At 44.0% G+C, this 23,989-nt stretch overlaps 1 protein-coding gene across 1 annotated transcript in view; it reads right to left on the reverse strand.

Moving 5' to 3' along the window:
* The window catches only part of LRCH1 (leucine rich repeats and calponin homology domain containing 1), a 118,888-nt gene extending 117,442 nt beyond the window's left edge, over window positions 1-1,446 (reverse strand). The window contains 2 exon segments of the mRNA XM_039567696.1: window positions 1,096-1,129; window positions 1,132-1,446. Coding sequence (XP_039423630.1) covers window positions 1,096-1,129; window positions 1,132-1,350 — 253 coding nt within the window. The 5' untranslated portion in view covers window positions 1,351-1,446.
* Window positions 1,447-23,989: the final 22,543 nt, after the last annotated feature.

A 23,989-nucleotide genomic window follows, 5' to 3' on the forward strand; every position in this document is an offset into this window, starting at 1 on the left:
GTTTACACTGTCCTACCTAGTGACAGCATGTAAAGAAGGGATTAGGTTCCATCACCTGGGATAATAGGACCAGGAAAACTGGTATGACCCTTTGAGGTGGGTCTGCCTCCCTAGGTGAGAAATAAGTGTACCTTTTTCATGTTGGAAGAAAGGTGTGAGGGCAAGTTAACACATACTGAATACATCTCCCCTCACCACTCCTGCCTGCAGGGTTGTCAGGCCTGTCACCTCTGCAGATTTATGTAATGATGGTGTCCCCCACTGTAAAGTACATACAGCGCCTGTGAAGACAGGGATTTCTCTCCACATTTGCCCTGGAAGATACCACTGCACAGAGCTGGCACTTGTGGCTACATGACTGTAAGGACACTAGGGGGAATGTCAAGCCCAGCGCTGAACAAGTGGCATTTGTGAAAAGTAGCATGCTCCCTGGGGCAGCTGCACAGCAAAGGTCTTCCTATGGACATGCCTCCACTTATGGCGTGCAGATAGATAACATGTTCAGAGGCACATGAGTGTCTCAATGTGGTTAAATACGGACTTGCATCCTCTCCGTGCCAGATGGGTTCACCCACGAGCAGCAGGACAGAAGCAGCAGGTATCCACCCTGGGACTGTGTGTGCAAGCCTCCCGCGGCTGAATCAAAGGTGGGCTGACTGCCACCGCAAACCTCAGCAGTCAGGGAAGGGTGGCACAGAGACGCACATTCCCCAGAGGGAGAAGAGGACAGGTGCGAGCAAGAATTCCCCACACATTCCCCCAGTGTGCCACGGGAGAGGCAGCTCTGCCTCACCAAACGCCGAGCGGGGGGGATGGAGGGGAGCGTGCACAGATCCAGCCATATGGAAGCAAACACCTACCTCATGCACCAAGGCGGGGGGAATAAAGAAAGCACAGGGTCCACGGAGAGATGGGGGTGGGCTCGGCTTCCATGTGAGGACGGGCCCGAGGGAAGGCGAACGAAAGGGTGGGGAGTGGGTGTTCGCCTCACAGGGAGGTTGGGGGGCACAAATGTGCCTGAGGGAGCGGGGAGGGGGTCCCGGGCGGTTTAACAAACCCACGTTCCCCGCTCCCCGGCCGCTCGCCCGGGCTCACCTGCCCGCACCGTGTCCGAGAGGTCGTGGCTGGGGCGGCGGCGCTGCGCGGGAACTCCTTCAGCTTCCTGCCGCTCAGGTTGAGCCCCCCGGAGTGCGCCGCCTCCTCCAGCGCCCGCTCCAGACCGCGGTTCAGCGGCGCCTGCAGACCCAGCGCCCCGCTGCCGCTGCCGCCGCCGCCGCCGCCGCCCACCCCGGCCGCCGCCGCCAGAGCAGCGGAGGGGAAGGGCTGCGACTCGCCTCCCAGCGTCGCCATCTTTCCGTCGCCGCTGGGGGTACCCGAGAGGGCCGCCGGACCTGCCTCCCTCCCGTCTTCTCTCCCTCCTTCCTCCTCCTCCTCCCGCTCGCGGCGGCGGCGGCGCGGGCAGGGGGCGGAGGCGCGTGGCCCGGGCGAGGCGCGCCCACTGCGCATGCTCCGCCCCTCCCGGCACCCCTCCCGCCGCGGCACCACCTAGCGGCGGCGCGCTGCTCCCGGCGCTGGAATGCCAGTGGGAAGGCGGGGAGGGGGCGGCTCTCCATTGTTTCCTTGCCACAGCATTCCCTTGTAAAGCCAGCTCGGGTGGCCTGCCCGCCGCCTGTTTGGGCCCCTTCTGCCGGCGCCCGGCCGAGCTGTGCCCCAGCAGGGCTCAGGGGCTGGTTGGGTGGCGGCGGGGCGGTGTGGGCCTGCAGGTGTGCCGGCAGCGGCGAATGCGGGCTCGGCTTTCTTCACTGGGACGTCAGAAGCTGCAGCGGCTGTTGCCACCGAGCGAGGCCCTGGGGAGCATCTGCCCTGCAGAAGGGCTTTCTGTGCCGTGCTTCTCCCGCAGGGACTGGCTCACACCTGTCTGTGGCTCCTGGGCACAGCCTGCCCAAGAGACACCCTCGAAGGTGTGATTTGTAGTGACAAACCAAGCACAGGGGCCACCATCCGTTCAGTTTCCGGTGGGATAACCTTTCCGAGTGGTAGGCAGTGCTGGGTTTGGTTTATTTTCCCCTTCCTCTCTGCAGCTTGGCAAAGTTGAGCCCAGGAGAAGGAGAGGAGCGAGGCCGAGCGTTCCCACAGGGTTTACAGAGTTCAAAGCTAAAACAGGACTTTTACGTCATCACCCCTGACCTGTGCTTTACAGACCATTACATTTCACTCAGTTACCCTGAGTTGTGATCAATGTTGACACTACACCAAAGCCTTCCCAGCTCCAGGAAGTTCAAGCGCTGAGTGCTACAGGGACAAGGAAGACCTAACTGCCACAAGGAAATAACTCCAATTTTCTGAAGAACAGGAGAGATCACAGCGAGTTTAGCAGTCACAACCAGAAAGAGCACTGGGGGAAAAGGTGCTAAAAAAACGGCAGGAAGGGTTTTAGAGGTGGATCTTTTCATATAAAAATATCATAGCGTCCATTAAAAACTAGTTCTTTAAAATCAAGATGCAATCTCAGTATCAGCATGTTTCATTTAAGTTTTATATGCATTGTATCACTGCAAAAGTGTCAGCAAGCAGCATAGCAGTGTTTTTAAAGAGATGCCTTACTTTAAGGAAAGAGCTGTAAGGTAGATGGGTAGGTCTTACTGTAAGTACATTTATACTACACCTAAAATACAAGCCCTGAGTTTAATCTCCAGTGCAAATTCCCCTCATACCTACTACTGCCAGTTCATGTTTGATGCAGAGATATTAGTTTTTGGCATGGCTAATTCAGTGTACTACCAGTTCAAGAAAATTTTGGATCCACCAGAGAGTAATTCTTGACAGCATTCCTTGGAACAGCCCCTAGCCAAAGTTAACCAACAGTTACCACAACACTTGTGCCCAGATATCACATTACTTTCGACAAAGCTTGTTGGTGGGTTATTAAGATTCTATTCCCCACAATTTTCCACTAGTCACAGTATGTTTTGGTTTTGTTAAAATGCTTAATTCCAGCTTGCATGCGATCTTTGCATTGCTGCTGAAAAGCATAAAGAAACAGATAAATAGCTACATCTTCTCAGCAATTTAAAGAAAAGTGTTGATAAACAGTAAGTAATAAAAACGTTATTCAATTCAAGTTGAATAAACTGTGACTAAGAAGAACTAACTGCTAGGCTCCCCCTATATTTTTAAATGCAATTTCTTAAATGCAAGTTTAATGAACTAAGTACTGTATTCTTATACACTTAGAGAAAACTGAAATACTCTAGGTTTTATAACTCAGTAAATGACTTTGCATGGAAGATTTCCTGTGTATTAAATTACCCAACATTGTGGAATTTTATTTGAAAATTTTAAATCTAGAACTAAACATTCAAGCAGCATAGATTAAACATTTCTCTTCCAGCATCAGGTCCTTACAGGCAGGAAGGAGGCCTGTCTTCTGGTGAGGATTGGGAAGTTTTCTCACCAGTGAAACACCATATCCCTTCCTCTCGCATTTCTGGTAAGACAAAATTATTTCTAATGCTGATTTTGATTAAAAAAAAAAAAAGATGGTTTTATTTTTCTCTTTATTGACCTCACACCATATCACTAATCCTGGGAATTGATTCACAGCATCTTGCTGGAGGGAGATTAGCAGCAATACCTTTCTCAGCCTTATTTGAAGGACAACTTGTCCTCCTTTGCAGGAGGTACCCAAAGCCCAGAGGAGCCACCAGGTTACCCTGCTTGCAGGCAGTCACCGTGTGCCCACCTTGGCTGCCCTGTTGGGCTCACATGAAGGGCTTGTGGCTGGCAAAGGCAGACAAGTAAGCACTGTCTTCCCTCTTAGGACATCTAGGATTACAGAAAGGGTGAGGCTATGCAGGCACTGGGTCTAGCAGGGGTTAAAGATGTAGGTTTTACTTTACAGCAGTGCAAGGGCACACACCAATAATCAGGGATCAAGTCTGATTTAAACTGCTTTTTGATCTGAGCAGCTGAGGTGCAATGGAGGCATGACCTGTGCTTATCAGATACTGAGCTGAAACTTCTGGAACAATGAAAACTGCCCATGTTACCAAGGTTGTGGAAAGAAACAAAAACCTGCATAACACTGAGGCTGTACATTGCCTTCACTTTCTCTCTTCTGCCTGAGCACTGTGCCAGATCTAACTCCATTCCTATAGATACAAAGGATTAGAAACTGGAAGCACTACAGAAAACAAGAAGTTCAGTCACACCAGCACCAGTTTCCTATCTATGCAGATGCATATAGAAGGTCATGCTCCATATATTGACTTTGGTCTGATCACTAAGTGGGCACATCCTGGCACAGCAGCTAAACTAAGCTAGTGGCAAGCTGTCACTGCAAGCAGCTCTTCCATTCCAGCCCCCATCACTTCCTATGTGACAGTATTTGCACTTGTTTGAATCTTCAATAAGATTAACTCTCAGAGGGAGATAGTGGATACTCTTCAGCAAGCAGATACAAGTGTAGCAGAGGAGAGAAAAATGCAGAAGGAAGTCTTATGAATGGTATCAGAAGAGAGGTGACTGTTCTGCCGATTGGGTCACATGTAATGGTTGGGACAAGAAAACTCATATCAGAGATACACAGAAAGTACCACAGATAAGGGAGACATGAGCCTTAGAGTTTCAGAGGGAATTTCTGTTACTCTAAATTGGCAGAAAAAAGGCAAACAGGCCCACGTGACTTGCGAAGATCAGAGCTGGGTGAGGACTTATGTGCAGGGAGTTGGTCCCTCACAAGGTAGCACGAGACCTCAGTATGGGTACCTGTCCTTTGCTAGACACGTGACTTTCACCACACGGAGCATGAGAGCCTCACTTTACTTCAGCATAAAGACATTCACCTCAGGTTCCATGTGCTCTAAGATAGTGCTGAAGAAGGAATTGCATGAAGTAGCTCAGACCCAGTCAGGGTACACCAAGGCTTTCTTCACATGAATATCGCAGTGGACAAGCTGTCTGGTCTGGAGACAGAAACAACACACGCATTAAGTAAAACATCAAACAAAAAGTGGTGTCACTCAACCTGCGAGACTACCTCTGTCTGGTGCCACACAAAACAGCAGCTACAACTCAGGTCACATTATACATCCTTGGTAGCATCATAGCCTGTTTCATCATAACTCACTAACACATCTAAAATAACTACAATAACTCTATACCAGTAAGTTTATAAGCAGTATTTTAGAGGCATTCTACTCACAGTAAGTTACAGAATGTACCACTTAGTTTAGAGCAGTCTTATCTTCTTCCAGCACATAACAAAGCCTCCATCCTGTTGTCACTTGACATTAGCTCCCAGCTTGTGAGCTGGATCCCTGGAGCACAGCATAGGTTGAGCTGGGGTGCAGTGGAAATGCAGAGGGGGGAACCTGAGGAGGTGAGATGCCTCTTCTAGGTGTGACTTTGCTGCTACATCTGCAGCTGGGAGCACTTTCCAGCCCTACATCACAAGCTTGCAGCATCTTTGAGCAGAATCCTCACACAGCAGACCCTTGGTGCCTTTCAGTGAAGTCTGGGTCTTGCAATCACAGTACAGGGATGTGAACTTTCCACCACTCCAAAATCTCATGTGCTAGGTACAAGTGAGTGACCAGACACAGCAGGAGCTCGGTGGGAGCCTCAGGCAGGACAAATGCTGAGACAGACCCTGCTAGAGAGGTAGCACTCTTCACTGCAGCCTTCCTCCAAATTCCATCATGTAACTTGTCCCTTGTCCCTGTCACGTTTCAAATCACATCATTGTATGAGAGCATCTCGCTCTTTGCCAAAGACGACACTAAGTGACAGATTGTTGTTTAGGGCAAGTTCCTCTTATTTTTATTAAAAAGTGTGCAAGAAGACAATTGCTTGCCAGAATCTCTTGCATTGAAAGTATCAAATCGTATTTCATACATACAGGCCTGCATGTTTTGTGACTGAGTGCATACCATGAAGTGAGAGGCATAATACCAAGGATCGCGATGGAAATAACAGATTTCTCTTGGGAAGAAATAGTGTGCAGTGTTCCTAGTAAGACCGACAGCAAAACACCTCAAAAATGGTTCACATGGGGTAAGTTCAGGTTCTTGCAGTGCTGGGCAGAAAACACCCCTCACTTTCCCTCCTCTTGTTTTTCCAGATACACACTGTCAGACTGGGCAATGCACAGCCAGCAGAATACCTTTCCTTCTCACTGGCAGGTGGAGTTACAGCTTGCTCTCAGACATGCGAAAAATAAAGGCAATCCTTTAGCTGCAGACTTTCATATCCTGTATGTAGTGAAGGCCAGGAAAGTGCCCAGGTATGGGTAGTGCTCTGGCTGATTTCCCCCAGTGGTTTGGCTCCTGGGAGATGCAAGAAGATCCTTCTGTGCTGCAGGAGCTGATGCTTTTCACTGCAGCCAATGAAGGGTGCTCACCTTCATGCAGAATCTGTCTGTAAGGGACATCCTTACATTCTCAATGTGCACCCATTTAGGGACAATTACATGAATGTCCTTTTCTGTTCGCTTCCAGTTTTGTTTGAGCCATCTCCCTTACCTTCAAGTGCCTTCAAGTGCTTTCTTAGGCTTAATGTCTCACGCTCTATTTTTATCAATAGGAGCTGAACATTTAAACAGCAGAGCTCAGGGAAGTGTATGCAGAGAGAAGGGGAAGGAAAAGTAATTCTTCACCCATCCCCCCTTCTGTAATCTGTACATCTCTGTTAATATGTAAAACACAGAGCAGCCTGTACAGCCTACATTACATGTAGCAGTTAGAGTAGGGATGTTTTTTCCATGTGTTGCCTGTGGCACTGGAAACACTGCTATTACTACAACACCCAAGCAGTAATGCAGATGACTTGTCCTCAGTGATTCTAGTAAATGAAAAAGAAATAGCAGAATTCCCTGAAAAAAACCTTTCAGGGATCTTGCTGCCTTTCTCTGAACTCATTTGGGCATATATTTGGACAAGGGTATATCCTTTATCTGATTCATGGGAGCCTAGAGAGCAGTTTAGAAAGAATGAAAATAGCTAAGAAATTGAAACAAATGTTCTTAGTAGTCTAAAGAAAAATAAAAGTAAGAAGGAAAGTGCTAGTCAGGGAAGGCTTTCCATGACAGGAAGGAGTAGGGGATAGAGATTATTTTTACAGAAAAAAATGGAACTAGGAAATAGATGTTGAGACCAGTGCTTTACTGTTTGGTTGGTTTCTTGGTTGTTTCTTGGGGTTTTTTTTCACAAAAAACATTCTGAATCCTCCATCCTTGCAAAGAATCAATTGATTTTTCCAAGATGTTAAGATGGCAAATTTTTAGCATGATTGCTACTATAATGCTTCTATATTGCAGAAGCTTCTACAATGCTTACTATAGTGTCTTGTGCTCTGATGAAATACCATGCTGTAATTACAGTCCACAAAAATGAGGCATGTTTCATAAACCATTTCAGAAGTTTAATTCTGAACTTACAAACCGTCTTCCTTTTTGTACACACAACACAGCTCAAGTTCACACAAACCAGCAGCAAGCTCCTCACACCATCTGTGGGCGAGAATGTAGTAGAAGCACCTCACACCTTTCATCTATGGCCACTTCCTTGTCCTGCAAGCCAGGGAGTCCTTCTGCAGCGGCATCTCTTACAGGACAAGTCACAGGGCTCCACATCTCTCTCAGCAAGCACTGCCCACCAGCACTGGAGCATGGGGAGCTTTTGATCCAGTCCTTGAGTGAGTTTGGCTTGTTCAGAGCAAACTTCTAAATGCCTGTAGGACCTCCTCAAACTGCCTTCGTGTGGATGATTATGCCAATTGTGCCTAATTTTGGACACTGCAGTTTGTTAAAACTAGGATTCAGGATACTCACATTCACACAAAACTTATAAAATGTCTTTCCTGAGCTCTGTGGGAGGTACATATCCTAGGCACTTATTCATAGCAACACTGCATCTTTCATTCACAGACAGCATCTCCAGATTACCTGACTTTTGTCAGGTCATGGATATTTAACCAGAGAAGTGAAGAAGACTGATTTCAAGACAAGCATATATTTAAACCCTAATTACCAGGTGCGCCTCATATTTGCAACATATCTGCAATAACATCTCCGAAAATTGGCCTGCACTGTGTTTTTAACAGGACACCACCCAGTATTAAGTCAAAAGCCTTAATAAATCTAAATATATTACAGTACTTTTATCAGCTAACTATATAAATTCCTCAAGCGTGAAATCAGGCTTGCTTTACAATAACTCAGTTTCATTAAACTATGTTGATGGCAATAATTATATTTGTATATGTCAGTTCCTTGAAGGCCCATGTCATTTTTCTGTCATTTTGCCTACAACTGATGTAAGCTAACAAGCCTATAATTAGCGGCTCGTCACACCCTCTGAATTCTGGCACAGACTCAGTATTTTCCCAGTCTTCTGAAATTTTCTGATTCCAAGGTGTTCTCTGAACATCTTTAACTGCTGATGCGTTGAAAGTTGTGTATGATTCTGCCAGAGCAGAATACACACCCTGCTCTATTCTGAAGAAAAGAATGTTTCTCTGAAAAGATTTCTGCCTGTTCTGCCTCACTGATATTGGTTTTGTCTGCTTTTTCTAGTGATGGGCCTAAGCTATCATCATTGTTGCTAGTAATTGAATGATTTCTTATTATCCTTGGCTGTCATTTGCAGATTTTTACTTATTTATTTTCAGCACATGATGACTTCTTACTTTTATGGTTTGTTCTTTTTTCCCCCCTTTAGAAGTTATGTCTTTTCAACAACTGATTTCCTTCTGCCACTGAATCATGACTGATGTTAATCCCTCATCAACAAAGGGGAAAATGTGACACTTTTCCATCTGAATAAACGTCTCTGAAATAAATTTCCATGTTTATTTTCATTTTTCTACTTCTATTTCATTTCCCATACACTGTTTTCTTAATTTACCCTGCTTCAGGAATTTAATTTTCAGGATAACCAGTACACACACACTACTGGTGGCCTGTGTGCAGCACTTGCCCATATTGAGCATAGTCAGATCATGGTCAGAGACCCTGAGGCATCCAAAGATTTCCATTCTAGCCATTAATTCTTTTTTATGAACAGAGACTGTAATGTAAATCCTGAGGCAACAGCTACATTAAAGTCATAGAGATTCTATGAATTCCAGGAGTTCCTACCTTTTGAATATCTGTTTTCTACAACAAACCTGCATGTTCTTTAAAAATGCTATGGGGGGGAGCTAGGAATGCAGAGAAATTTTTTGCCTATTCTTCCTTTTTTTAAAACACCTGAAAATACTGATTCCCTGCCCTCTGATTTTGAGAATGGTTACCACCAAGGCTGGAGCTGACTGGGTCAGCAAGTGCCAGAGGACTGTAGGACATTGCAGAGTGTTTTGCAGGCGATTGTGTTTTTAGTGGCCCTGTCCCTGATAGGACAGGCAAGAGTCAAATCTATCTGTGGATTAATCAAATTCTATGGATTTCCCCTCAGCTTTGCAGGGATTGTGCATAAGCAGCCACATATTTTCCTCCCAGCCCTTCTCAAATTTGACCTCTTTTGCTCCTAGCCCTTCCAGACTGATCTTTTCCCGTTTCTGGCTTCTCATTCCCAGTCCCAGCCTCCTACATTTTCTCACCCAGCCCAAATCTCTGCTCATTATCCCATTCTGCTCTTGCTCTATGCTTGTCCAAAATTGCTCACATGTGTCCAAGCTCTAGTTCTGATTTTTAAACCAAAATTATCTCTCTTCACTACCACCTGCCAGAAAAAGAGGGACATTAAGAGGCCAGGAAAAACAGAACCCAAGGCCATGACAGCCCAGAGCTGCAATTACACAGTCCAGAAGGAATGGTGTCCAGCTCAGACAGACTTTTCAAGGTATTTAGCACACAGCTGCAGCAGAGATTTACAAAACATGCTAGCTGCATTTTTTTCCCCTAAAAGGTCTACAACTTGGCCCTATTTGGGTTCATTTTTCTGGAGATAAAAAGTATACAAAATTCATCTACAGTTGGTTTCATGCCCCTCCTATAAACATAGGGACCAACTGGAGTTTCCAAATGAAAGACAGAAATTAGCATCATAAAATAATATGTATTTTCTAGCCACATTCTTGGAAGGCACTGAACTGTTTTATTTATGCACTTAAATTTCAGCTAAATGAGCAGATTCCCAGCAGGGAAACTTTTATTCCCTATTGTTACCATTTGGAAAAGTTATAAGCATAGAGAACAGGAGCTCATCATGGAAAGAATTGGACAAACAATAGATGGTGCCACTATTAATACAAATATTTTTATTTTTAGCTTTCCTATAAAATCTTCATTAAGTATGCAAAGAATTTGGTATACTATTCTCCACTGCAATTACATGAACATTTAAGTGAAACCTCTGGGGAATCAATGAGAGCTAATAGCACCAATAAAATGCAAACCAACTGCTGAGATGGATACAAGTTGAGGAGATTTTGGAGGCAGCTTTATAAAAACAAATAGGATGTTATGAAATGGGACCTACTGGTTAAAAAAATATTGGGGGAGGGGGTGAAAGTGGGAGGGGGAAGAGAAGAAATGTACCAGAAAGTTAAGGGAAGTAAAGCCTCAGTATCTATCCAGTTGAGTTTATGTGTCCCTCCCCAATATGGTAATCAAGAATCTATTTTGAATGCATATAAGAAAACAAATAACAATGAGAATGCTGTACAGGTATGAACAAAAAGATAAACAGGGAAAAAGAGATAAGAGAAACTTGTAGAAATTATCAACTTGGGACAGTGCATTGTACCCTGAGATTTATATTAATTACATAGGTGGACAGACAGCAGTGAGAAGAGAAGGAATGGAAAGCCCCCTTTCTGTGCTCCAGTAATAACTAAATAATAAGAGCATTAAGACAGCAGATGTGCACTGATACAGTTCTCTTAAGTGCTCAAGTGCATCAGAGCTGAGATCCTTCAGCCAACTGAGAATTGCACCATGGTCAAGTGCAGCCTTCACCTCATGTTGTGCAGATTTAACAGGTTACTCTTGTCCTGGTTTTGGTTACTATATTTATCTGTCTTAGAAATTCAGCTACCTTTTGCCATTTGCCTCACACCATAATACATGAGTTCTTGATAGCAACACAGTGAGGTTGGAAAGTCTCATTTAATAGACAGGAATGTGGAAGAGCAAGACCAAGATATTGCAGTAGGAGGCCTTAAGCAGGAATTAGGCAATCATTTCTGTATTTTGTTCCCTCTGACCTGAAATTACTTGCCCAAAGACACAGAATAAGTGGCAGAATCCAAGTCTAGAATGTCCTACCCTAAGGTTGTAGTGACCATCTTCCCTTAAAGCATAGGCACTTAGTGGCATTTCCGCATTGACAGTGTTTGAGAGTGTTCAGCTTCAGGAATATTTGGGGAGAAACCTCTCATGAGAGTGTTGATTTGTCAAAACCAAACTCTTTTCCTTGGAAAAGGAAAAAAAAAGAAAAGGAGTATGACAAGAAAATTTGCAGTTCAGAACCACCCAAGGATCAAAGTCATTTGGTCTGGGATGGCTGCTGCTGTAGCCGGGTGATTGCAGGCACCTCAGCTGTTCTTGGCACTTCAGCACTTCTATTCAAGGTCATTTCAGTGCATCTGCATTGCACTTATGGCTCTGAATGCAGCATAGGCATATGTTCCAAAAGTGGGTCATAGCTTTCAAGATGATGAAAGCTAAATCATACAGCAATTATGCTCAAGATCTAATCTGTTGCACTAAGACTCTCAGTGCACTTTGACTCCTAAAATAAGAACCTTTAAGTAGACTGTGTAATACTAGTTCAAAGAGATTTGTGCTTTACCTATTCCCAGTGCAATTATTTTTAGCAAAACTTAAAAAAAACATTCAATCTGCAGTTATGAGCAAAGGTCAAGTGTCTAGTTTGGAAGAAAATAATACTAACTGGGGACAAGCCTGTGGTGATACTTGTCTCTACAGATCAGACCCCTGCAGAGCTGCTGCTTACCTGGGTTGCAAGACAAGCCCTAGTGTCAGGTGCTGCTCATCCACTACCTGGCTACCCCAGTGACACAAAGATGTGAGAGTCCACAGCATCCCTCCCTGCAATGACAGACTCTTTTGTACTAGATTTCCACCTTCAGAAATCCCAAGGCAGGTGACATCCCACTTGTGCCAACAGCATGGACATCTGTGAGCTGAACACCTTCTGCAGAAAAGAGAGGCCAGAGAAGTGGGCTTTTAACACAACAGAACTGCAGGGCACAGTTTATAACATACAAGCAGGGAGACATTTAGGGACACCAGTTTAGCTCTGAGTCATTACTGCTAAAACACATGGAAACAATGTTTAACACTTCTATTTCCATAATATATAATTCCACTGTCTGGGCCTTTTATCAGTAATGTAGGTTATGAATAAGATAGATTCAGAACAATAGAAATGTGAGCCTGGGTACTGATAATCTCTTGTTACTTTTTAGCTGAGATGGGAACACAGCATTTAATTCCTCAATGAAAATGACTCAGAGCCCATTTGTTTCCAACCAGGCACTTTAAAAGATGTAATAAAAATAGGTGTTCCAACATTCAGTACCTTGCAAAAGCTGGGTTATGTTCATGCTTCGATATAGCTGAATGCATTAGAATTTGAAAATTATGGCACAAATTTGTCAATTTAAAAGCAGTTATCTTCTATCATCCTTTGAATGCTTGAATTTATTTTTTTTTAATTAGTACTGTTATTGCAAAATCATGAGATGTGACTGATTGGGCTCTTCTTTACACATTGCTACTGATAAAAATTTCCTTAAAATAATAGGTGTCAGATGCTTTGAGAAAAATACCCAATTTTTGTTTGCCTCCAGTGGAACTGTGGTTAGCACAAGCAATAAAAAGACAGAAGAAATAATGTTTGGGCTGCTATTGGCTGGAATCAACAATATTGCTTCCAGTTCTGAGACCTAGAACATAATTTCCATATTCCTCTCTATACAAAAGGCAACTGTGGTTCAATAACCCTCACTAATAGAAAACGTAATTCCTTTATTTTTTTTGCACAGCAGCCAGTATTATGGGGAAAGGCCATTAAAGGGTTATTTTCATTATAGCAAATTTTTCAAGGTCCAAGACAGCCATAAACTTGCTTTTTGTGATGATCTTCATATTGCATAAGAATATTAGCTTAAAATATAAGCTAAAGGCATTCCAGAAGAAATGGTCTCTCTAGTTCATGGATCATTGAAATCTTAAGTGTAGCAAACATTCATGGTACATAAAATACCTCTGCGCCAGGATCAGATGCAAGCTTTAAGGAAGGAAGCTATAAATTTAAAAAGAACTAAAGGGCTTAGGTAAGAAGTAGAAATTTTGGTGAGATTCTACTACAATACAATGCATCTATGGAGAATTTGCCACACACCACATGAATCACGTATTGCCAGAAAGGAGCAGAGCAGCTTCAAGTCCTTCTGCCTTCCTACACCTTGGAGTTGCATACAGCTCTCTAAATCCTTATCTTTCTTACACCAGTACCTGTGCCAACTTTGCACATCTTCAACTTGTGGCAACAGATTGGTGTTTTATTACCTTCGGAGTGCTGAAATGCAGGTCAGCTGTAAGGAAAGCAGGACACTCCGCCCTTTGCAGATCTGAGAGTGATCCATGGTGCACATCTTATCCACTGGGGATTAGGGTGCTCAGGACAGCTCTCAAGGCAAGAGCTACAAGACTGAGAAGCAAATAAAGTGTTCTTGGGAGGAAGGGGCCTGTCCACCTTCAGCTTTACAGTGACTGTTGTAGGGCTCTATCAATACTGGGGGTGACTGGAGCTTAATGATGTTTTCCAAAATTATTCCCCCAGGTATTCCTCATCTACAGCTTCTCCAGGCTCATTTGATAGCTCATGAGGAGGAAGAGAATCAAACCAACCCTTAGGTAGACGTAGCACAATATGATCTGCCTCTATATTTAATACAAGTCACCGCAAACATCACCAAGGGACAGGGGAATTCTGGTAACTTTCCAGCCTTAAAAGCCTGTAATGTTTGCTTTTAGCTGCAGTGCTGAAAAGAACCATTACAATGACAGAGTGACTTGAAGAGCAGCTCCTTACAGTGTCAGTGACAGCTTACTCAGTCCTATTTATTCTGCCTTTCCCCCAAAGTTATCTATGCAGGCATGCAGTGAGCAACTCAGGGAAATGGATTGGAGTTTATAGTTTGGGGGTTTTTTACCTTTTGTTTTTGAGGGGAGGAAGTCAGACTGGTTGTTTGGACTGGAAGACAAGATAGGAAAAATTGTTTTAGGAAGGAACAAAGAGCTAGCAGGCTGGGTGAGAGGGCAGCTGCTGGCTTAACACTTCCACACGTGTCAGTGCCACATGAGAGATCTGAATTGCTGGCTGGAATACCTAGTAGCTCCTCTAACAGATTCATTTTATCTGCAGAGTTTGGAATTTATTTTAATCTGGATTTTTATAGCACATTAAAATCTCCAAAGGAGTGGTTAAACTGTCTTAGCATTATATATACAGGACACAAAGAAGGAGAGGAACAGTCTGTTTTGATTAACAACTAATTTGATATTTCTTGGACCAAAGGCATTGATCTGTAGCAAACATTTCTGCATTTATAATTCATAAGCATAGGGAATGCCAAGTCCCACTACAAGGACAGAGGTAAGATTAATTAGGTGCCTTTGCTGTAAATTTCCATATGGTACCATGTTTTGTTTAGGTTGTTTTCTGGTAAGTTTATTCTTTACTCTGAATTTTCTGGGTTTGCTGTGTACACTTGTGCCATAAGGAAATTACTTATGTATTTCATCTTAACCCTTTGTAACCTATTTGTATTCCTAACCATCACCTCAAATATATCTAATCCTTAGTTTTCTCTTTGGCATCAATTTCCCAAGCAATTTCCAGTTTTTATTTCCAAACAGAAATGACCCTGCTTAGAATAGCTTCAGCTGGCTGAATTTTGGCTAAAGACTGCCTCTGCCTGAACACTGCCCTGCAAACATTTGCTAGCACACAGGAGGAAGATCACCTCCCTTGCAGCAAGGATGCCTAAGACAGACCATGAAAGGCTTTTTGAAATTTGTTCACCCTTCATTGTTTGTTCTTTTAAAAATGCAGTATGTGACAAAAGAGCACCAGTTGCTTTGTTTTATTGAAACATTTCTGAACTCGAGTAGGTTTACAAGTACACATGAGAGCTACTGCCAGCCAGCAGCTCTAGCTTTCCTCCAGGGCCTTGTGCCTGTGGCAGGAGCAGCCTTGCAAGAGGTCCCGCAGCACACAGTGGGGCTGGAGGGGGTGGGTGATGATGCCTGGTGTCATGGCTACACTTCAGCCTCAGGGGTCTCCCTCCAGAAGATCTGTTGCCAGGCTCCAGCATGTTCCCAGCTCCAAGCACCAAGATCACTTCCAGCAGCAAATTGTCCCTTGTAGGCAATGATTAGCTGGAAAATCAAAGGTGGTTCCTTTGGCAGTTCCTTGGCACTGCCAAAGGGAGGATACTTCTTGCACTGTATGTTTTGCATACATATATATATATATATATATGTTATATTATGTTTATTATAATTTATATATTCCATAGCAATAAAGACTCAGAAGTGAGAAACTTGAGCTGTAACTTGATCAAAATAGTTGGGCTCAATGGTCTTAGAGGTCTTTTTCAATCTAAGCAATTCTATGATGAAAAAAAACCCTCAATTTTTCTCAAGCTGCATTTTGAACTTGATTTATTATCTTTTTTTAATTGTCTTTTTTGAACAAGAAATGGGAACAGGACTGAAAACCAATATCCATGTATTGGTTCAAAGTCATGGTTCAGTGAAGAATGATGTGGTATGACAGATAATTTTGCCTTTTCCTTGCCCTTTGCCCTGCCTCTTTAAGCCAACCAAAAGTAAACTCAACAAGTTGAGATGTACTGATCTGCTTATTAAATCATTATAAGCCCATGTTGAAGCAATTTCAGCCACAGCTAAAGCTGAATCAAGGGTTCACACCTAAATTTTGCAGGCTGCTATGGGAACATATCTTTGTCTGCTCAACAAACACATACTAAGTGAGAATGTGCCATGATATTATTATGCCTCTATGAAATGGACTACCCAGATGTAGGATATGTAAAGGGGTCCCTTCACTTCCACTAAGTGAACTCCACTGATCCTACGAATTTGCATTACCACAGATATAAACGAAACTGGATCTATAATCATGGCAGGCAGAAAGAGTCCGTTGGCTACAACAGATCATGTCCCAGCTCAACCACTGAAAGCTGTCTTTCTGACAGCCTGCATTGCTCATCATTATTTCTTCACTCTCTAAAACTCCACCATTGAAATGGACAAGTTGAGAGGCCACTGAGAACATACTCCAGTCTATGAGATACAGTGAAAAATGATATAAAGAAATGCCAGATCAAAAAATATAAAGTCCAACTCCTTCTTTTAAATCATGGTGCTTTACTTAGAGACTGGCTTCTTTGTAATAAAATATTCCTGAACTTCACTCCTCAAGAGCTCTTTTTTCCCCTACTGTTAGCTGCATATGGGCTATAGCTCAAAGATTTGACATTTACATTCATCAGTGGCAAAACAACACAGAACTAATATCTAATCTTAGCAAATTAAGGTCTGCTTGTTGAAACCCCCTAAATTTTGCAAGCCACTGCCGAAACGTATTCTTGTCTTCTTAGCAAGCCCACAGAAAGTGGAAATTGGGCCACTGATAGAGACTGGATACAGAATAAAAAGGTTGGGCTATCTCATATTGTATCGTTATGTATCCAAGCGACAAATCCAGAGGAGTTGCAGGTGTCTAAAACTGGCCTTTGTTACCCAAACCCAGAGCAGCAATGCTGGACACAACTGGTCAATTCCAATTCATCCTGGGAGGATCCCAGCCTATAAAGAGGCTGTCTGAAATGTCAGAATTTCCTTGGCTGACTGAAGTGCTGCATCTCTACATGAGCAGCTGCAATTTTGGCCATGCTGAACAGGTGCTGGAGTACACCCACCATCCTGGAGTATGGACTTCTTCCGAGCCCTGTCAGCAGCTGGGTTGGGAAGTCCTCCTTTCACTGTTACTGGCATGAGCTTGCAGGGCCCCCTTTCATGTTAAATGTAATGAGATGCTGATTTCTTTAAAACCTGGCAGAGTTCTTCAGGTCCTTCTGTGAACTGGACCCTGGGTACCCATTCTCCTCATTGCACTTGCTCTCCACTTTCTCTGCCTGGTGCATATGCCAGACAGATAAACTGCCCATAAGATTTTTCTCTAACACAATTCATACAAAACTAGCTTCAGTAGCTTAAAAAATACCATAAATAGGCCTTTGCTATTAAAGCCTGACACACTTCATCTGAAAGAGGATTGATTGGGAGTGAATGTATGAGCAAACAAACCATCTGTTGAGAGATGGCAGGGACATGGCAGGGACACAGAAGCAGACAGAAGTCTCTGTTTACACCAAAAGCAAGGCAGAAGCTTTTGATGGGTCTTTGTTGCAAAACTAGGGCCACATACACCTCTTCCCCTGGGAGTGTGTGAGAGACTGGGGACAAATCAATGCCATCTAACTTGACATCTTTATGGAGAAATGTCTACATCTGAAATGGCATCTCTAAAAGCAAAGGAGAAAATAAGACATTTCTAAGACACAAATGATAAAATTTTATATGCTACCATCTGCTTCATCCCAATTCTCTCTCTCTCTCTGTCTCTCACCATCCCTTTAGCTCTGCCTAGCAGGGTAGCCAGAGCTTCACATCTTCCCTGCTTGCATATAGGGCACAATATTGACCAGCGAAAGAACATGAAGTACATCTTGAAGCAGCTTCCTTACACTTGCTGCCATCAGAAAGGTCCAAGTATTTATTGATAGCTTCCATCTCTCCCACCTCACCATTCTTGTCCTACATCCCTTCACCCTCCGCAGTTTTTTGTCTTGCTGGATTCTGCCTCTTCAGCACCTACTGATGCTAGTGAGAACCAGCTGTGTTTTCAACAGTTCCTCACAACCTGGTTTTCCACTTCTAAGGGTGTCTGTTATCACCCCCTTTCCAGATTATCCCCCCCACACACCTAACCTTTATATTGCCTGTCTTGAGCAGTGTATTGATGAAATTGCAAGTAAATGTCTTGCCTTTGCCTGTTAGGCTCAACACATTTATTCAGGGTCACTTGTAAATGAGAAATGAGAGATGAGATGGGTTTGGTGCTCTATGAAGACCAAGGCACTGCCAGGCTGTTCCTAAAATGGCCTGGAAAAATGCATGTGTGCACATGTTTTAAGGGCTTGGTATATTGCTGTCCCTATTTTGGTTCACTCTTCCACCTGCTAATTAATTTTAAGAGCCCATTAGGGAACTCACAAAGCCCAAAAAGAGCCTGATTTTCCTGTCACCTGATACACTTGTCTCAATAGCTGCTCTGTTCTACAAACCCTCCCCAAGTCCCAGCGCCAGTGGGGGCACCCACACGCCCAGCAACTCTGCGATATTTTTACCCCAACAAGAACCCTACATCCCATCAAGCCTGCACCACCCAGCTCATGGGGCTCTGTACTCTCTGCCCCAGAGGTGGTGAAGGGAGAAGAGGGCAACCACGGTGTCACAGCAAGCTGCTTCCCCTTCCAACCTGAGGGAAGCATGTATGAGGTGTTTTCAGCTCCCCTCCTTCTTCCCAAATGAGGCGATGAAAAGGAAGGGGAGTAGTGAGGACCAAAAATGACAGCACAGGGAGGAAGACAACTTTGGGTTTCCAGGGGGGTTCTGTTCTCCCTCCCCGAGGCAAAGCTTGGGGGACAGCACTTCATCCCCCACCAGAGCCAGCCAAGGAGGACAGCAGGGTGGTGGAAAGCTGTGGAAAGGGCCTTTCCTGAGAAGGAGAAAAAGGTGTTTAATACTAAGTAATCCTCAGAGCTGTTTGAATATTTTCTCTTCTCCTCTAGTGAGCACTGGCACTGTGTGGTCTTGGATCAGGCAGAAAAGGTACCTTTTGGAGACGTAACTGTGAAATGATGGGAAGACCTGAGGTCTTCACTGAGGCAATGGTGTGTGGCTTGTACATACTCAGAGAGCACAGCTTTCCTGTGGCAAGGGGTGGGGGATGTGGTCTGCCCCAGGAACTCTTCAGAGCCAGCCCTCCAGACATGCTTCATCCCATAGGGACAGGGTATTGATATAGTGGGGCGATGCCAGGGTCTAGAGCACCCCATCAGTTCTTTGCCACAGTGAACACCTCCATGCAGTTGTCCTGAGCTTGCGCAGCTCAGAGCTGACACTTTGAGCATCACGGAGGCCATGGTTGCCCTTAGGGTAATCACTGAAATAAAGGCTCTTCCCTGCTCCCCCTGCCCTTATCCTCCATCGACTGTACACTCCCTCCTGAGCTGCTTCTCCTGTGCTGCATGCTCCCAGAGGCTCATAGCTCCCTGGTGCTAGCAGATTTTGATCTGGCTCTTCCAGTTTTGTTGCATTCCCATCAGAAGCACAATAATCGTAGCAGGTGCTGTAGCACGATCTGTCACATGGGTCAGCAAACTGTGGGTCCTCGCATCCTGCTGGGCAGAGGCTGCATCTGTCCGTCTCAGGGTAGAGAAAGCCACTCTGGGTCTCACCACTGCTGTGCAATTCCTTTGCATACAGCTTTCATCTTCTTGGGGCCATATCCTGGTGTCTACATTTAAGCAAAAACTCCATCTGACGTTGATGGAAATTTTCCCTGTAGAAAGTGGGATTTTTCCATAACTTTCCACCCATTTCAAGCAAACATTTATCTATCCCAGGCTGAACCAGACTGGTCAGGTTAGAAATACCCTGACTCTTCATGTCCCTCTAAAGAACATTCCTGCATACCTTCTTATCCCAGAAAAAAAGGTTCTACCTCACCCCTGGGGGCATGGGAGTAATCTTATGAAACTAACAGAGAAAAAGAAAGGTTGTCTTTTTCTCCTCTCTCTTTTTTTTTTTTTCAAATAAAGAAGGTTGGACTTCAAATAAAGAATCATGGGGTTTCCTGGACAAGAACACAAGCACCCCAAGCGTGTCATCATTGCCCCATAGTTGCAGAACCTGCTTCCCTGATAAGATTAGGGCTGTGCTGGCTGCTGGGATAGAAGGCAGGATTAAGAGATACTGGAAGGTTTCCAGGCAATTTTCTTGGAGAAAAACCCAGTGTGACTGCAGTACTGCTCATTGGTCAGAAAAGATCAGCTCTGCAGGTGTCATCCCACAGGAATCACAGTGTAGGTCCCTTACCAAAAGGATGGAGGTAAAAATGGCCTACTTAATCAGAGTGAAGCATGCTTTGAAAATGGCTGGAGATGCATTACCATGATTTCTTCATCCTGGGGAAGGACATGACATCTCAAAAATAGCTCCAGTATGTGCAGGCTGCATCTGTACAATGAGGTGGTGGTTCTCCATGATGTAGTCTGACCGAAATTGTTGCTGGATTTCAAGGGTGAAGTCTGAGAGTTGGTGGTGAACAGAGAAAGCAAATGACTCAGTAGCAATCTGTTACCAGAGTAAACATAATTCCTCCTCACCCTACCCAGCACATATAACAGCCTTGCTCCGTCCAGCTCGGGGTGAGAGAGGAGACCAGGATTGCCATTTATGGGAGGGGGTTTTGTGCTCCTGCTGATGAATCTACCAAAACACCTCTTACCATATTTTGCTAAGACTCACACAGAGCCCATCTGCATTTTGTGCGGAGGAGTTTGTTTCAACATATCAGAAGTGCTACACAGCCTCCAGGAACCCATTAATGCCTCAAAGACCCTCCTCCAGAGGAGCTCAGGGGTCTTCAAAGCAGTTCCTACATGACACGCTGGCATGGCTTCTTCCCTCCCCCCCTCACAGCTCCTGATTCACTTGCTCACAAGCAGATTCATGTTTTCCTGCTATTTTTACACACAATAGTCATCCTGGTTGTGTGCTGGGGTGTATGATGCACACTAACATGAGCTGACATCCTTCCCCATATATGTGCATATTTGACTAGACCTTGGGTCAATGCAGGCAAAATCACACAGGCTGGTCTTTTGAGTGACAGGTGTGCATTCATCTATGGGGACCTTCTATTAGCATAAGCTCATGTGTGTATTCACAAACCCTTATGTGATGCTCTATTATGTCTGGATGAACAAGACATTCAAATTAACTTAAATTAATTTATCCATATGGCACTGCAATCCCTAGTCACAGGAAAGAAGAAAGATCACGTCCAAATTTTTCAGTGATGACCCCTGATGCTGGGTGTCCAGCATCCAAGTTTTTCCTCTTGTTTTGATATGTCTTTGTTTCCCTAATCTGTTTGCATTGAGGACTTTGTTATTTACTGTATTGTGAATATAAAGCTCCAATTAGTGTCAGTAGAACTTCTGCTTGCAGATAAGGGAGGAATATTAAATAGATCTGCAGTGCAGAGAGAGATGATATTTTAGTTCCTTTCATGCATTTGAGTTAGAAAATAACACTGTAGTTGGTTGGTGCCTAAAACTCCCAGAGATTTCAAAGTACTCTGCTCAATACCTAGGCAGAAAACTTCGTACCACTGAAGGGAGGTTCCTCCTGGTGTGGGGATCATTGGCTAAGACTGACTTTAAGGAAAAGACATGGGAAAGAAAAATTAGCACACTACAGGTGAACCAGAGTAGAAATATAGAAGATCTTCCATGCCTGGGTTAAACAGACGGTTGTTCAGTGCTGGCAACCACAGCAGAGAGAGAGAGGGGGGCTGAGCTGAGGGCACAGGAGCAGAGTACAACAGTCCATCTCAGGTAGAGGTTTGTAGAGATGATCAAACATCTTTTGCCTTTATGGGTAATGAGCATTTATCAAATGTCTTTTGTTTTAGATCTTCAGTGTCCCACACTGGATATATCATGGAGTAATTCAGATGTTTTTCAAGTGCTGAAATTGAAATAGCATTGGACTTCTATATGACTAGGAGATGAACACACATTTCCAAATGCCCTTATTGTTGACTGCTGCATTAGTGCATTTTATTTGAACTGGAGACTTTCTCTGAAGCAGTGGGGATGTGCTTTTAAACAGTAACGCCTTAAGACTACCTTCACCTTGGCCTTACAAAGCACCCTTTTTGTGCTTAGAAATCTCCCCCATAATGAGTAGTGAGACCTGTTTTTATCCTCAAACCTAATTTCAGGAAGTAATCTGTGGCTTTTTGTGCCTGCTCCCACTCACAGCAGGACATTCTTACCCTCCTTTGAGAGGCAGAAAAATCAGAGGAAAGCAACATTTTGGTGATAAGCATATGCTGGCAGGAACACTGCTATAAAACTTGCAACAAAGACTTTAAGAAGCCAGTGTCATAGCAATTAGATTCACGGCGTCTATTAAATTATAATTCCAGCAGCACTGTGGCTGAGAGAGCTTGTCACACAGAGCCAGCACCTCTTCCCACCTCTCTGAACATTTTTTTGCTGGTGCAGTTTGACTGGTTATAGAAAGGGACCTTGATATGGCCAAAGTCACTCCTTTAGAAAGTTAAGACAAATATTTACAAGTATGTTGCGTTAGTTGCCTACATATATCCTTCTGTCCATCTAAGCCTTTGCCTTTAGTACTGTCATCAAACATGAATCAACCATGAAAGCTTGGGAGCCAAGGATATGGCACTTCCTGCTGGAGGGGCAAGGGGCTGGGCACTGGAAAGCAGCCATGGCTGTGCGGGACGAGATGTGATGTAAACTGTAACAAGCAGAAACGGCAACATGAGAAGGACAGCTGCCCCAGTGCCACTTCCAAGGGGCTTTCAATGCCCTAGCCCTTCTCCTTGATGCTCCAACCCCTCCAGCAGCCTAATGGGGCCAGGAGGGGGCTGCCCACCTGTTCCTGGGGCCCAGTGGGGCAGGTGAGAGTGCAAAGAGCCGAAGAAGAGAGTGAGTCATCTGCTGTGGCAGGGAAGCAGAAGCTGGTGAAGGCACCAGGGATTGCCACAATGCCACAGCAGCTCCCCTGGGTCTCTGGGCTGGTGACATGCCTTCCCCTTTTGGGCTGCCTTAGCATAATTCTGCAACTGCCTGTTTCTTTGCAGCTACAACCTAGGGAGAAGTCCAAGCAAACAACAGTAGAAACAAAAGAGCAAGTGCAAAGCAAATGGGAAGGGCTTAGGAGCAGTGCAAGCACTCAGCGCCTCACTCCACCAGAAAAGAGAAGGGAGCAAAAGGCGAGGGATCGAGAAAAGCATAATGAAGTCACAAGGAGTTGGGACACTTCTGGATAAAACATGTTGCCCAGCTGAATTAAAGAGTACATCAGCAGGTTTCTACTTCTGAGAAGTTTTTTGAGTTTAGCAACATTGTCAGGATCAGGGTTTTAAACCACGTGTCAGATCCCTGAGCAGTAGAAAACTGCCTTGAAAATCATGAAAGGTTTTTCTTTGTATGGTTTTTAATTTAATTTAATTTAATTTTAATAAATGGTAGGTTCTTTCAATTTGCCTGCTGGTTTCTGAGCCTTTAGGGCCTATTTAATTTGCATATTCATGTTGTCTTATGCAATGATTCAAGCCTTTTAAAATCATCTTTTTAATAAAAGCTTGGATTTTCCCAGAATCAAATTCAAAGTAATGGCAGAATGCCAAATATTGTCATGGTAGTGATAAATTAGCAAGCTAAATTTAATAAGAATTTTCTGATAAAGAGCAAGTAATTAACAGAGAGATTACAGCAATCATTTTTAATATGCTGTTGACCAGAATGCCATTGTATGTTCTTTTTATGTGCCCTAAGTGTGGTCTGACTATATTACTGCATGCACAGATCCCTAGTATTATGAAATTTGGGATTTAATCATATGCTGAAGTAGAGTTACACTGATCTGGTGAACTTGTCATATGGCCTTTTCCTTTAAATTGCTTTATTTTTATTTTTATTTATTTTTAATTTAATTTATTCTCTCTTTGAGAATCACCATAAGAATGTATCAAGCAGGGATTGGAGCATTTTTATGGGGAATATTGTGTGAACTCAGCCTGCATGTCTTACAGACCTC

This window comes from Corvus cornix, chromosome 1 (genome assembly GCF_000738735.6).
Source record: "Corvus cornix cornix isolate S_Up_H32 chromosome 1, ASM73873v5, whole genome shotgun sequence".
NCBI lineage: Eukaryota > Metazoa > Chordata > Aves > Passeriformes > Corvidae > Corvus > Corvus cornix.